Source organism: Danio rerio, chromosome 8 (genome assembly GCF_049306965.1).
Source record: "Danio rerio strain Tuebingen ecotype United States chromosome 8, GRCz12tu, whole genome shotgun sequence".
NCBI classification, from domain to species: domain Eukaryota; kingdom Metazoa; phylum Chordata; class Actinopteri; order Cypriniformes; family Danionidae; genus Danio; species Danio rerio.
The window spans coordinates 5,350,001-5,366,216 of record NC_133183.1 but is presented as its reverse complement, the minus strand read 5'-3'; the positions used below and the strand labels follow the sequence as shown (position 1 = coordinate 5,366,216).

Sequence of the window (16,216 nt, the reverse complement as noted above, 5' to 3'; positions counted from 1 at the left end):
AGTGTGTTGGAGCAGGGTTGGAACTAAACTGTGCAGGGCTTCGGCCCTCCAGGAATTGAGTTTGACACCCCTGATTTAGACGGTCTTGTAAATAACAACAGGACACATGCAGATTCAGTTCTTCTTGTCTTTGTGGCTTCTCATTAGGACGATGACAAGGTTTATTTAAGATTGGGCCGACCATGACTTGTTATTATATGTAGATAGAATTATGATGTAATGTCTCGGCTGTGTATTAAAAAATTTTGCTTCCTGTGTTTTAATTCTCCTGGCTTGTGTATGCGCTGGTGACGATTCTTTTCAAACCAATGGCATTCAGCTGCACGTTTTTTTCCGCCTCTTGGTTCCCTTTTGTTGTGCTAGGTACCCTTTGGAAAGGGCATCCAAAAAGTGGTATGGTATGTGTTACATATTGAGTAACATTATTTTGACAATGCTAGTGAGTATTGTTCCTGTGTGTGTTGTATCCGCTATTACAGGGCTGCTCAGTCCTGTTCCTGGAGATCTACCTTCCTGCAAAACACAGCTCTCACCCTGATCAAACACACCTGAACCAATTAATAAGGACCTGAACAGCACTTGATAATTACAGGCAGGTGTGTTTGAAATGGGTAGCAACTGAAATCTACAGGAAGGTAGATCTCCAGGAACAGGATTGAGCACCCCTGCTCTATTATCTGTCACTTTCTCTCTCTCCACATGAGCGGAAATCAGGTGCAGCTGTGAGAGGGGCGGCACCAGTTATAAAAGCACGCTGTTGGCGCTGCTCATCGAGTTCTCTTCCTGTTTCCCCTCGCTGTTGTGTGTGTGTGAGCAGATCACTCTGAGTTCTCTGTGTGGCAGTGATATCTTTCTGTCTGAAACCTTTTTCCAAAGTAATCTGCTGAGATACTCTGTTAAATACGGTAATAGGATGGTAACTTGCATTAGCGGTGGTTGATCGTCCTGTTTTCTCATGTTTAATGGATAGTTATGGAGGGTAGAATTGTATGTTATATTTACGGAACTTTATTTTCGGGTTAGGTAAGAAATTTAATATTAGGAATCGTACCTTGTTTTGTTTGTTGTTTTGGCTTGTTTGTTCCCTGATTCTGATACTGATATATTTGTTTAATAAATCTGTTATCCCTTTTGACAACTTGGCCTGTGTGTGTGAGTGCTTGGGGAAAAGGAACATTGACTCCGGGTGACCTCTTTTAACAGCGGTCATCCTTAACCTTATGTGCGTAGCGAGGTGCATCCGCTACGTAACAGTATGCTTTGCTTTTTGGTACCTTTTGACAGTGGAAACGGACATAAAAGCGTACCGAACCGTATCGTACTGTACCACTCAGTAGAAATAGGCCATAATTACACCCAACATTGGTAATATAACTAGGGACAGACAGAATCAGCAGACAGATTTTTTTGCTAATTCTGCACAGAATTTTGTGTGCAATGATTTAGGGAGTATTATTACTAAACACCTAATATATTAAATCAAAAATAATATATTTTAAACTGTTATTTAATGTTTACAATGCAACTCTAATTACATCTACTTAATTGGTAAACAAAGCAAGTCTCTTAAAAAATATATCTACTAAAAGACAGAAAATATGACTGTACAAACTGTATTGAGAATAAATGATATGAACATTTTCATATTTGTCAATAATAATATTTCTGATATTAATTTAAAAACTGAATAAAACTAATTAATTTTCACACATTTACACAATTAAATAAATAGACTCATTGATGGGCTGTAAATCTGCGGATTTCTACATGCTCAGATTCTCTGTGGACCCAATAATAAGCCAGTAGTTAATAGCATGAATTGTGACCTAAACTAAAGTATTACCCTTTAATCTGTATCCTCAACAAACAGTCCTAAATGTGTATGTCAGACTTTGGTTTCTTTATTTAGAGCCTAATGTTGGGTTTTTTTTTTCAGGTGACCCGGTGGTACCCGGACCATCTGGCTGCTCAGTGCTACGGCTGTGAGAGAGGATTCTGGCTGGCCACTAGAAAGCACCACTGCAGGTAAAACAAGACAACATCACACACTGACACACATACACTATCTGACAAAAGTCTTGTCATTGATCCCGGTTGTAAGAGCAACAAATAATAACTTGACTTCTAGTTGATTGTTGGAAAAGTGGTAGAAGTAGATTTTTCTGATGAATCATCTGTTGAACTGCAGCACAATCATCACTAATACTGCAGAAGACCTACTGGAACCCACATGGAGCCAAGATTCTCATAGAAATCAGTCAAGTTTGGTGAAGGAAAAATCATGGTTTGGGTTATATTCAGTATGTGGGTGTGCGAGAGATCTGCGGAGTGGATGGCAACATCAAGAGCCTGAGATATCAAGACATTTGTGCTGCCTATTACATTACAAACCACAGAAGAGGGCAGATTCTTCAGCAGGATAGCGCTCCTTCTAATACTTCTTTCTCCACATCGAAGTTCCTGAAAGCAAAGAAGATCAAGGGTCTCCAGGATTGGCCAGCCCAGTCACCAGATATGAACATTATTGAGCATGTTTGGGGTAAGATGAAGGAGGCATTGAAGATGAATCCAAAGAATCTTGATGAACTCTGGGAGTCCTGCAAAAACGCTTTCTTTTCTATTCCAGATGACTTTACTAATCGGTGATTTAAGTCATGTCAGAGATGTATGGATGCAGTCCTCCAAGCTCATGATGGAGTCAGACACAATATTCATTCTGTCTCCACTGCAGCATGACTTTATATTCTATACTGAACATTATTTCTGTTCAGTGACAAGACTTTTGTCTAAGCAAAGTCAGACTTTACTGTCCTAATTAAATAATTTAAAATCAAGACATGATTATATTTTATTTTGGTAAAATAAGCGTAATATAGAGGCCTTTCCCTTTCATATAAGACACTTCTGATACCAAATGATCAACTAGAAGTCAAGTTATTATTTGTGGTTCCTAAAAGTTGGATTGGCAACAAGACTTTTGTGAGGTAGTGTAGAATAGAATATAATAGATTTATATTATCATTGTCACAAGTAAAAAACAATTAAAAAAAGTTCTCTCCAGTTAGTGCAACAATCATTTTGTCTAAATAAAAAAAAATTAAGTGCTTAACTTAATCGAAGAAAGTGTAAAAAAAATATATATATATATATATATATATATATAAACATACATCTGTACACAATTCTCATCTCTCTTAATTCATCTTGTTTCTCAACATGCACCTCTTCTAGGGTCAGATACATTAACGTTGACTTTCCTTCACTTCTTTTGAGGACCTTGTTTTGTTGTTTTTTTTTCCTCTAAAATTCCTCCGGTCATTCAGTAAACAGAGATGTTTGGCGAAATGTTTCGTGATTGGTTCCAAACTCATTACCGCAACATTTGTAAACACTGCAGATTAAATAAACTATCCAACTGTGTAGACTGGTTCAACATGGGCAACTGAACACTCTTGAGTAAACATCACAACACTAATGTGGGAACACAGAACTGAGAGTCACAGAATGAAATATGGTTTCTTATTTGAGTAATGTAAATATCAGCTGATTATTAGTTTTTAACAGCAGAACGATCTCTTTTAGCATCTACAGGGTCTCTTAATAGTAGCAGAAATGGACACTCACAAGCAGTATCAGGCACTTAAAGTTATTAGTTATAGTCACTAATAACTCATCACTGAGTTAGTTACTGAATTCATCATTATAAATGTAACCAATTACTAGGAAAAGTAACTTGTATATTACATCATTATAAAAGTAACTAAGTAACTGTGCTTTTTAAAAATTGCACCCAATATAACCTGCTGTACGTTGAATAAAATTGACACTAAATTAAACAAATTATCGTCCCATTTGCTGTTTTAAATTTTAAATCATGAGGAAAAAATGATTGATTAATGTGTCATGATAAATCGCTGTGAATGTAACTGCAGGCGCTGCGTGATGCGCGTGCACGATAAGGGAATCAGGGAGTCAGATTTGTCTGGGGAGTCAGATTTTGATACAGCTTTCCTTCACCACCTCTTGCGGGTTGGTCTACCAGTTTGTGCTATGCACTGGTGACTACTAACTGAATAGAGTAGGAGCACACAGTTATGTTTGGTTAAATAAGTTGCAGATAAAATTTACGTTTTGAAACCGCCCAAGTTTTGTTAGACCATCTATGCCAATTTTACCCGCATAATCAAATTCAAAAACCACCCAATCTGGCAACACTGACCTCAAAAGATGGAGAAGAGGATAAAGGATGCCCTTTATTGGAATTCTTTTACACCACTAATAAAAAAAATTGTCATTTTAGAGCTGAAAAATCTCCAAATTCGTTTTTAATCTATTGAAATATGTAATTTCGCATGCATCAAATAAATGTTACAATATTACGTATTACATTATGAAATATTACGATTCTAATGAATAATTCTAGGGGGGTAACAGACGGTTGAACCATGATTGAACCATGATCAGTTCAGAACACACATGACCCGCGGATTAAAACATTTTTTTTTACAATCACAGAGAGATCGCCTCTCGTGTCATTCAGATCACATGTATGAAAGCATTTCATAGGCTTTCTGTAAAATATAATGATGATGGAAGAAGTTGTGGTTGGCTATTCGGGATGTGGAGGGTTTCTTAGCCTGACTCAATTCATTCATTGTAAGCTGCACGATTAATCATTAAAGGATCTCAACACCCACTCAACCTAATCCTTAGTCTTAAGTATTTTGAGTTAGTTCTGAAGTTACAGTCAAATAAGTACTGGGAAAACAGTTTATAGTTTAGATGAAACCACTGATGTTTATGGTAAAGATTAAAATCACCGTCATATGCATTTAACAATGCTCGAAAATGAAAGTTGTAGGCAGCAATTACATTCTTTAACCAATAGGTGGCGACAATCAGTCAAGTTTTAAGAGTGAAAAACTGAATCATTTATTGAAAATGGGAGTAAAAAATAAATATGGGCTCTACAAATTATAATGTTAGATTTCTACATTTAGAATTTATAATTCTGAATATTTTACAGTTTATTTTTTATTCGGCTGATTATTTCTTCGTTTTAATTTAAATTACATTACAGGTTCTCAGTTCTGTTTGTTAAAACTAAAAATGTATTGCAAAGCTGTTTTTATATTAAATGGAAAGCAAATTACATTCGTCTCCTCTTTTTGGCTGATCCAACAAATGGTCCGATTCGTGACTAGAGAACCATAATGTGATCCGAACCGTGAGATTTGTGGTCCGTTACACCACTAAATAATTGTAATCATTCTCAAAATGTATTATTTGATTTAAATATGTAATTTACATGCATAATAAAAATGTATACACCAGATAAAAAACAGCTGCATTTTGCCATTTTAGAGCTGCAAAAAAAAACTTAACAAGCCCAACTTAATTTTCAAAATAACTTCAACTGGATTTGACTGAAAAAAGTCATTTACACCTTGGATGCCTTGAGGGTGAATAAACCCGATACATATTTATTCATTTTTTGTGAAATAATGCTTTAAGAAGCATCCAAATGTGCTCACAAATATTGCGTAATAGCTTGGACCATTACTGTGACAGACAGACTGTCTTTCTGAAGTTCTTTTCTGTAGCAAAGTCCTGTTTGCGGTCTTCATCTCCATCTGCCATTTTTCAATGTATTCTGGCATTAGAAAGCGGCTTTAGAGTTTGGCCAGTGAAGCCTTCAGCTGTTTTCTGGTTAGATATGAACTCCTAGAAGTTAAAGCTGCTTTTTCCTCCTGTACCACAGAGGCAAGGAGCGAATGGAGGAGGTTTGGTGAGAATTGCCCTCTCTGTGTCCTTCTCAGGCTCTTGTACGTCCTGTTAACCCTGCATCGCTTCTGAGTGAGCTAACAAAACACCCGTCTCACCCCCAGATCTCCATAGGATTGACTCTTTTTTTTAGTGTTGAGGGGTAGAACTGTACTGGGATTATATTTCATCTTTTGTTTTTTGTTTAAAGTTTTTGCAGGTGATTTTCATCTTAAGAAATTAGTACTTTTATTGAGCAAGGATGCAATAAATTCACCAAAAGTTGTTGTGAAGTAGGACTGAAGAATACAGTGCATCCAGAAAGTATTGATAGCGCTTCACTTTTTCCACATTTGTTTATGTTAAAGCCTTATTCCGAAATGGATTAAATTCATTTATTTCCTCAACATTCTACACACAATACCCCATAATGACAATGTGAAAAAAGAGTTTTTAAAATTGTTGCAAATTTAATGCAAAGAAAATACCTGCTAAATCACATGTACATCAGTATTCACAGCCTTTGCCGTAAAGCTCTAAATTGAGCTCAGCTTCATTCTGTTTCCACTGATCATTCTTGAGATGTTTCTGCAGCTTTATTGGAGTTCACCTGTGGTCAATTCAGTTGATTGGTCATGATTTGAAAAGGCATTCACCTGTCTATATAAGCTCCCAGGGTTGACAGTGCATGTCAAAGCACAAACCAAGCATGAAGACAAAGGAATTGTCTGTAGACCTCCAAGACAGGATTGTCTCGAGGCACAAGGCTGGGGAAGCTTACAGAAACATTTCTGCTGCTCTGAAAGTTCCAATGAGCACAGTGGCCTCCATCATCCGTAAGTGGAAGATGTTTAACCATCAGGACTCTTCCTAGAGCTGGCCGGCCATCTAAGCTGAGTGATCGGGGGAGAAGAACCTTAGTCAGAGAGGTGATCAATGATCTGATGGTCACTCTGTCTGAGCTCCACCAATCAGGCCTGTACGGTGGAGTGGCCAGAAGGAAGCCACTCCCCACCTGGAATTTGCCAAAAGTGAGGTGTATATGTTCCTATGTATCGAGTTTCTTCGCTGGTGTTTTTTTTTTTTTTTTGAACGCTTCCTTAATGTACAAGTGGTTCATTTTGTGGCAGGAACCGGCGGACGTGCAGCAACTTTAGCCATGAGGTAAACACAAAACAAAACTTTCCATCGGAGCTCCTTCACGGGACTCCACACTTGTAAACAATCGCTCCATCTGGCTTGCATGGCTTTTGGTCCCACCCACACTTATCAGCGCTACCAAGCCGACCAATCACAGAACTTGCGATACGCAACGTTGCAACGTGTAGTTACATTTCTTGAAAGATGCGCGTCAACGACGCCGATGGGCATGGAGAGGGCTATGTGTCCACACAGAGGCCGCGCCGTAGCATGCGCGTGCTTCAAGCAGAAGTATAAATCAGCCTTAATAACTTCCATAAATCAGCATTAATACCAGTGAAGCATGGTGGTGGCAGCATCATGCTGTGGGAATGTTTTTTAGCAGCAGGAACTGGAAGACTAGTCAGGATAGAGGGAAAGATGAATGCAGCAATGAACAGAGACATCCTGAATGAAAACCTGCTTCAGAGTGCTCTTGACCTCAGACTGGGGTGACGGTTCATCTTCCAGCAGGTCAATGACCCAAAGCACACCAACAAAATATCAATGAAGTTATTTCACAACAACTCGTCGAATGTCCTTGAGTGGCCTAGCCAGAGCCCAGACCTAAATCCTATTGAACATCTCTGGAGAGATCTGAAAATGGCTGTACATCGTCACTTCACCACCAACCTGATAAAGCTTGAGAGGTACTGCAAAGAGGAATGGGCAAAAATTCACAAAGACAGGTGAGCCAAGCTTGTGGCATCATATTCAAAAAGACTTGAGGCTGTAATCGCTGCCAAAGGAGCATCAACAAAGTATTGAGCAAAGGCTGTGAATACTGATGTACATCTGATTTTTCAGCTTTTTTATTTAAAATAAATTTGCAACAATTTTAAAAACTCTATATTTCACATTGTCATTATGGGGTATTGTGTGTGGAACTTTGAGGAAATAAATGAATTTAATTCATTTTGGAACAAGGCTGTAACATAAAAAATGTGCTATCAATACTTTCCAGATGCACTGTATATCATTTAAGCATCGATATCGCAATGAGTGTATCTGCAATAATCCCATCGCAGGATTAAATTATTTATTAAAGATTGAAAGGTAAAGATATTATTTAAAAAATATTATTATTTATTCAATCCTGACCATGTTATTTAACATTTGATTGTTTAATTTCTGTACATAAATAAACCATAAAGTTTTCTGTACAGTATGTCTATATATTAAAAATTAATATACATCTATCGTGGCAAAACAAAATATAGCAATGTCAGATTTTTCCAATATCGTGCAGCCCTACTGTGAAGACCATTATACAATGGTACAAATTAGAGCTGCATGTTATATAAAAACATATCATCATCACGATAATAGCATGTGCAATATCCATGTCACAGAGAAGTGCAATAAATGAAATTAGTTGTACTTGCTAAAACTGCTTTTATAGATTTGTGAACCCACTTCAGTGTTTCATACATGTTTTCTATCGTTGAAAACGATAACTATACACGTCTATACACTTTACGTTGACTATACATATCATTTTAGACATTTACGGCTATTCCCTTTTGTGAAAGGTTTTAGTTCCTCTGTTTACATGTGAAATGTGTTCATACAGAACCGGCTCTGGTTTGTAAATGAGGCTCGCGCTAATGATGTTGATAGTTTGTGAAATGTACCTGCTGTCTGATCGTATTCCACTTTGGAAAGTGCAGTGGAGTTTAAAAGTCAAGTGGAGGTTGATCGTAAAGCTCTCTTCTCTCTGTCCATGCAGTTGTGCATGTGTGTGTGTGTGTTGGTAACACATTAAGGGCTGCATGAGTGTGTGTTTTGTGTGTAACACACAGCAGCATATGGCTCACCTGTTGATGCACCTCTGGTTTGTGATCAATTGTCTGTTTTGTTGCATGTTTCTGGCCTTCGTTTCATCCAGACCTGAAGAAGCTCCTTCACCCTTGACACTTTAACACTGTTTGTTTCCTGTTCAGGATTTGATTGAGTATTGTTTATGTAATTAATTCATGTAGATATTTTGTTTCTCCAAAAAAATGTTTTATATCAGTACATTTAAAATATGATTATTCTCATGAATTGTCAAAATAGTTTTTTTATATTGAAATAATAATTTTGCTTGCATTTGATAAAAAAAAAAAATATCTTATCAGTTTATCCCAAATTTGAAATAAGATTCTAATGAATATTTATCATATTTAAATATGTAATTTATATACATCAAATTAAAATGCAAATAATTATTATCAAATCAGTGTTTAGTTTGTATGAACTTAGATCTTTATACAATTAATACATGACAAATAAATAATATATACTTATAGTTTATATTTGTGATTTTTTTTTTTTTTTCTCGTTAGTTTTTAAAATCGGACTTTACTAGGTATATTATCATTATCAGATGATACATATCAGGTATGCTACTATTTTACTTTAGTTTTCAATTTTATTGAAGGATAGAATAAATAAATAAGTAAATAAATTAATATTATTTGTGCTTTGTTAATATTCAGTTTTGATCAAATCATTAGTGCAATATTGATAGGTGGAAAATTTAAGAAAATTATGCGGTGCATTCAGTTTTAATGCATTCTTAATTATTAGACAAATTGGAAAAAATATAAATAATATGGTTTCATTTTTATAATTTTTTTTCCATATTTTATTCATCTTTGTTTACAATTTGTTTATTATATTTTACGAAATGATCTCAGTCTAACATTATTTAGTCGTTCCAAATAGAGATATTTAAGTTATCTGGTGAAATTTATATTCATATCGTAATATATATAATGGCAGAAAAACAAAAAAAAATCGCATTGTCAGTATTTGTCAATTATCATGCAGCCATAAGTCTTACTTATTCTTCAATTCAATCAGTCCAAAAATATTTTATTATTATTTTAATTTCAAAATGGAAATGTGCCATAATTATGTGCTAAAAATGTACTACAAATAACAAAATATACACTCAGCGGCCACTTTAATAGGTACACCTTACTAATACTGGGTTGGACCCCCTTTTATCTTCAGATTGTCAACTGCACAAACATGATGCGAATCTCCCGTTCCACCACAACCCAAATGTGCTCTACTGGATTGAGTTACGGTGACTGTGGAGGCCATTTCAGTACAGTGAACTCATTGTCATGTTCAAGACACCAGTCTGATATGATTCGTGCTTTGACATGGTAGTAGCTGGAAGTTGCCATCAGATGATGGGTACACTGTGGTCATAAAGGCATGGACATGGTCAGCAACAATACTCGGGTAGGCTGTGGTGTTGACATGATGCTCAATTGGTGCTAATGGGCCCAAAGTGTGCCAAGAAAACATCCCCCACATCATTACACCATCAACAGCCTGAACCGTTGATATAAGGCAGGATGGATCCATGCTTTCATGTTGTGACACCAAATTCTGACCTGACCATCCGAATGTGGCAGCAGAAATCGAGACTCATCAGATCAGGCAACATTCCAATTTTGGTGAGTCTGTGTGAATTGTAGCCTCAGTTTCCTGTTCTTAGCTGACAGGAGTGGCACCCGGTGTGGTCTTCTGCTGCTGTAGCCCATCTGCCTCAAGGTTGGACGTGTTGTGTTCAGAGATGCTCTTCTGCAGACCTCGGTTCTTACAACGTGTTGTTTGAGTTACCGTTGCCTTCCTATCAGCTGGAACCAGTCTGGCCATTCTCCTTTGACCTCAGCAAGGCATTTGCGCCCACAGACCTGCAGCTCACTAGATAGCTTTTCAGTAAACCCTAGAGAGATGGCTGTGCGTGAAAATCCCAGTAGAGCTGCAGTTTCTGAAATACTCAGACCAGCCCGTCTTGCATCAACAACCATTCCACGTTAAAAGTCACTTAAATCACCTTTCTTCTCCATTCTGATGCTCGCTTTGAACTGCAGCAGATCGTCTTGACCATGTCTACATGCATTCAGTTGCTGCCATTTGATTGGCCGATTATGAATTTGCGCTGTTAGACAGGTGTACCTAATAAAGTGGCCGGTGAGTGTATGTCCACTTTGAAATGCACAGAAATATTCATTTTTAATATAGGGTGTACTCGTTTACGCTGTGACTGTATATAACTTCAGTTATATCCACAATACTATTACATTCTTGAGGAAATAAAATGTCTTATTCTAGGCAGCTCTGCTTTAAACACTAAAGGTCTACAAATCTACAGAAAGCACTAACTATGTTGTGTTATTTGTGGTGTGCAGGAACTGTGGGAACGTGTTCTGCGGGAGCTGCTGCGATCAGAAGATCCCGGTGCCGAGCCAGCAGCTGTTTGAGCCCAGTCGAGTGTGCAGGTCGTGTTTCAGCAATCTGCAGCCGCCAGCGCCCCCTCTGGACCTGGAGCTGGACAAACCCATCACCGCCAGCTCCAACTGACCCACGGCAGCCTGCAAAATAACCCAAAAAAGAGACCCAAGCGCTTTCTTTCCCGCCCTAAAGGAAAGGGAATCATGTGTATATACATAAATATATATATATATATATATATGGCAGGAGGAGCTGGCGTTTGCGGATCAGACTCTTTTGCGATGAAACTTGTCCTGTACCTGCTGCATAGAGGGACTTTTGTTTTGTTTTTCTCCAAGCAAGATTTTTCTTCCCTCGTCATCTCACAAGAAAGTAGATTTATCAGTGTGAACGGTGCTGTTGGGACGAGACCCCTACAAAAAAAATAATAATCCTGGCTTAATTTTTCGTTTCTTTTTCCGAGGTTGCACACGTGATTCTGGATGCCACAGCGTTCGGACTTCAGAACGCATCGAATTATTATTATTACTACAGACTATTGGTTAGTTATTCCAAAACACGTTGACAGGAAGTGACGTCAGCACTAGAGGGCGCTCTTGTCTTTCAGATCTGCTGGTTTTAGACGCGACGTTCTCACTAAAGCGTTTTTTTTTGTAACATAAATGCGAGACAAATGAGATAATATATTAGACTGATATACGAATGAGACATATAGCATTTAAGATGAGAAATTGTATAGAATTCTTGAATAGTGGCTCACTAAATTAGTCACCAACTATAAGTTGTGTTGTTTTTGTCCCCCAGTTGTAGCCATTTGGGGTTTGTTTTCCTTTTTTTTTTTGTAAATGTATTTCTTTATTTTTTGCGTTTCGTTCATTTGTCCAAACAGACGGATGGAAATGTTGTATGCGATGCTGCGTTTGGGCCCCAGATGGTGTTTTTGATATTTTGGCTCTCGACTCTTATTTATTATCAAGTTTTTTTTTGTTTGAATTGTATGTTCAAGCTTGACAATTGACAACACAGAGGATAATCAGTGTTGATGGAAGACATTGCACTGAAGAAATCGGAGAAAAGACGCACAAATTCAGTCATGCTTTTCTTTTTTGTTTGGCTTCCCATTTTACTCACTTTTTGAATAAATCAGATCACGTTTGGAGGATAATTCTCTCCAAGACTTGATTTCATTTCGTCCCCAAACAAACGTCTTTTTCAGTGCAGAACGAGAATTATAGAGGGTTTTGAAGCAACTTTTGAGAGAGGTGTTGAGAGAGCTCTGACTTAAAAAATATATATAATTATATAATATAAAATCACTCTCTTTTTTTCTTTTTTTTTTTGCTTCTCATTTTATTCAATTTTGAATAAATCAGATCAGTTTTTGAAGATTAATTCTCATATACTTGCTTTCATGTCTTCTAAAATAGCTTTTTTTCTGTTCAGAATGAGAACTATTTGTACAATGGCGTTGAGTTGAATGGTGTTGCTCCTCTTTTATTTTTTAGAGCTTGAAAGGAAGTCATTGATTTATAGACAAACACACACACACACACACATATATATATATATATATATATATATATATATATATATATATATATATATATATATATATATATATATAGCCACGAAATGGCAAGATTTCATTTGATCCCCAAACAAACATCTTTTTCTGTGCGAAATGAGAATTACAGAGGATTTCAAAGCAACTTCTGAGAGAGGTGTTGAGAGAGCTCTGACTTAAAAAATATATATATATTTTGGAATTTAATGGAAAAGAAATTGGACGCACAAAATCACTCTCATTTTTTTTTTTTTTTTGCTTCTCATTTTATTCAATTTTGAATAAATCAGATCAGTTTTTGAAGATTAATTCTCATATACTTGCTTTCATGTCTTCTAAAATAGCTTTTTTTCTGTTCAGAATGAGAACTATTTGTACAATGGCGTTGAGTTGAATGGTGTTGCTCCACCTAAATTTTTTAGAGCTTGAAAGAAAGTTAAGAAAAACAAATGGAAAAACATATATATATATATATATATATATATATATATATATATATATATATATATATATATATATATATATAGCCACGAAATGGCAAAACCCCAGGTAAATAATGAAAACGTTTTTTTTTTAATTGTGGTTCAAGCTTGACAAATCGTCCACTCACAGAGGATAATCAGTGTTGATGGAAGACATTGCACTGAAGAGATCGGAGAAAAGACGCACAAATTCAGTCATGCTTTTTTTTTTTGCTTGGCTTCCCATTTTACTCACTTTTTGAAAAAATCAGATCATGTTTGGAGGATAATTCTCTCCAAGTCATTTACCTGCTTTCATTTGATCCCCAAACAAACATCTTTTTCTGTGCGAAATGAGAATTACAGAGGATTTCAAAGCAACTTCTGAGAGAGGTGTTGAGAGAGCTCTGACTTAAAAAAATATAAATATATTTTGGAATTTAATGGAAAAGAAATTTGACGCACAAAATCACTCTCATTTTTTTTTTTTTTTTGCTTCTCATTTTATTAAATTTTGAATAAATCAGATCAGTTTTTGAAGATTAATTCTCATATACTTGCTTTCATGTCTTCTAAAATTGCTTTTTTTCTGTTCAGAATCAGAATGAGAACTATTTGTACAATGGCGTTGAGTTGAATGGTGTTGCTCCACTTTTTTTTTTTTTTTTTTTTTAGAGCTTGAAAGAAAGTCAAGAAAAACAAATGGAAAAACATATATATATATATATATATAGCCACGAAATGGCAGGGCCCCAAGTAAATAATGAAAACTTTTTTTTAATTGTGGTTCAAGCTTGACAAATCCTCCACTCACAGAGGATAATCAGTGTTGATGGAAGACATTGCACTGAAGAGATCGGAGAAAAGACGCACAAATTCACAGTCATGCTTTTTTTTGTTTGGCTTCACATTTTACTCACTTTTTGAAATAAATCAGATCACGTTTGGAGGATAATTCTCTCTTAGACTTGATTTAATTTCGTCCCCAAACAAACGTCCTTTTCTGTGCAGAAATTTTTTTTCTTTTTTTTTTCTTTTTACAAAGGCTCTGAGTTGAATGCTGTTGAGAGCTCAGACTTTTTGAAAACCTTCTTTTAGAGTTTAATGAAAAAAAGAAATTGGATGCACAAAATCACTCTAACATTTTTTGTTTGTTTAGTTTGGCTTCTCATTTTATTCACATTTTTAATAAATCAGATCAGTTTTTGCAGGTTAATTCTCTCAGTCATTTACTTGTGTTCATGTCCCAAATTAGTTTTTTCTGTGCAGAATGAGAATTATTGAGAATTTCGAAGCTACTTTTTTTGTGTAATAGCTTTGAGTTGAATGGTATTACTTGTCTTTTTTTATTATAATTTTTTAGAGCTTGAAAGGAAGTGACTGACCCCAAGTAAATAGTGATTTTTTTTTTAATCGTATGTTCAAGCTTGACAATTGATCCACACACAGAGGATAAACATTGTTGATGGCGTGAGCTGGACTGTAGAGATTGGAGAAAAGACGCACAAAATCCCAACCATGCTTTTTTTTTTTCTTTTTTTTTCTTATTAATTTGACTTCCCATTTTATTCACTTTTGGGTCCTCACAAAGTCATTTACTTGCTTTCATGCCATCCCAAAACAACTTTATTGTCCTGTGCAGAATTAGAATTACTGAGAATTTTTGCAGCAACATTTTTGGTCTAAAGCAGGGGGTGTCCAAACTCAGTCCTGGAGGGTCGGTGTGTCCTGCATATTTTAGTTCCAACCCCAATTAAACACACCTGAACCAGCTAATCAAGCTCTTTCTGAGTATACTAGAAAGCTCCAAGCAGGTGTGTTGAGTTAGTTAAGAGCTAAACTATGCAGGACACCGGCCCTCCAGGACCGAGTTTGGAGACCCCTAATCTAAAGGCTTCGAGTTGAATGGTGTTGCTTGTCTTTGTTTATTTGTATTATTTTATTAGAGCTTTAAAAGGAAGTGACTAAGTTTAAACCTCTTTTTTTAGTTCATGAAAAAAGAAATATATATATATATATATATATATATATATATATATATATATATATATATATATATATATATATATATATATATATTGCTAAAAAAACAAAGGGAACACTTAAAACAATATAATGTAACTTCAAGTGTTCCCTTTTTTAAGCAGTATATATAGCCACAGAATGGCAAGACAGCAAGTAAATAATGAAAACAATTTAAATTTTTTTGCAGGTGAATTATTTGTGGTAGTATAACGTTAACATGAGTGTCACGGGCTTAAACTAAAGTGACGTTGAGAGCTGGAAGCGCTGAGGGTTTATTGGCGTCTGATGGCTCCTCTGAGCGTTCAGTGTCACCGGTGGGACAGCTTTCACATTAACGCCAATCCATGAATGTGAAATCTTTTTCTTTCTTTTGTTTTTCCAGAAAGAGTCAAATTCCATGGGTTTATATTTTGCACATTGGTAATCATCAGAAATACACTGTCGCAGATTTCTGTAAGAATAAAACAAAGTGGAATTCTAACTGAATCGACTTGCGGAGTCATTTCATGGCGTCAGTTTGTACATGCATGTGACGAGTGCACAAACATTTTATTTTTATTTACTGAAAATAGCTTGATACTTTTGTGAGATTTGAAATAATTTAACAAAACATTCACGTTCGCTGTTCCACGATCAAATTACATACAGGTAATTATATTTTAATATTCTAATATATAAATAAAATGACACAATGTGAAATATATACTTTTAGTTTCTATTATATATAATTCTTTCAAAGTAATTTTCTTGCTTTCGTGTTGTTCCAAAATAAATATTTTTTTCTGTGCGTAGTAAAAAAATTTGAGAATTTTGAAGCAATTAAAAAAAAATGTATATGTTGGCTTTGAGTTGAATAATATTGCTCGTCTTTTTTTTTTGTTTTTTGTTTTGTTTTTAGAGCTTCATTGAATATATTGCTCAATATTATTTATGGAAAAAAGTTTTTAAAAAAACATCCTTTGAAGTTTAACAAAAAAAATCTGATGGT

At 35.7% G+C, this 16,216-nt stretch overlaps 2 protein-coding genes across 7 annotated transcripts in view; one reads left to right on the top strand and one right to left on the bottom strand.

Moving 5' to 3' along the window:
* Window positions 1-12,348, top strand: part of mtmr3 (myotubularin related protein 3) — a 97,303-nt gene extending 84,955 nt beyond the window's left edge. For 2 of the 6 annotated variants that reach the window (XM_009303728.5, XM_021478218.3), the window contains 3 exons: window positions 1,937-2,025; window positions 5,762-5,788; window positions 11,136-12,348. In XM_009303728.5, coding sequence (XP_009302003.2) covers window positions 1,937-2,025; window positions 5,762-5,788; window positions 11,136-11,307 — 288 coding nt within the window. In that variant the 3' untranslated portion in view covers window positions 11,308-12,348. 6 annotated transcript variants of the gene reach the window in all.
* Window positions 1-16,216, bottom strand: part of gcn1 (GCN1 activator of EIF2AK4) — a 779,792-nt gene that overhangs the window by 341,862 nt on the left and 421,714 nt on the right. The window lies entirely within an intron of this gene.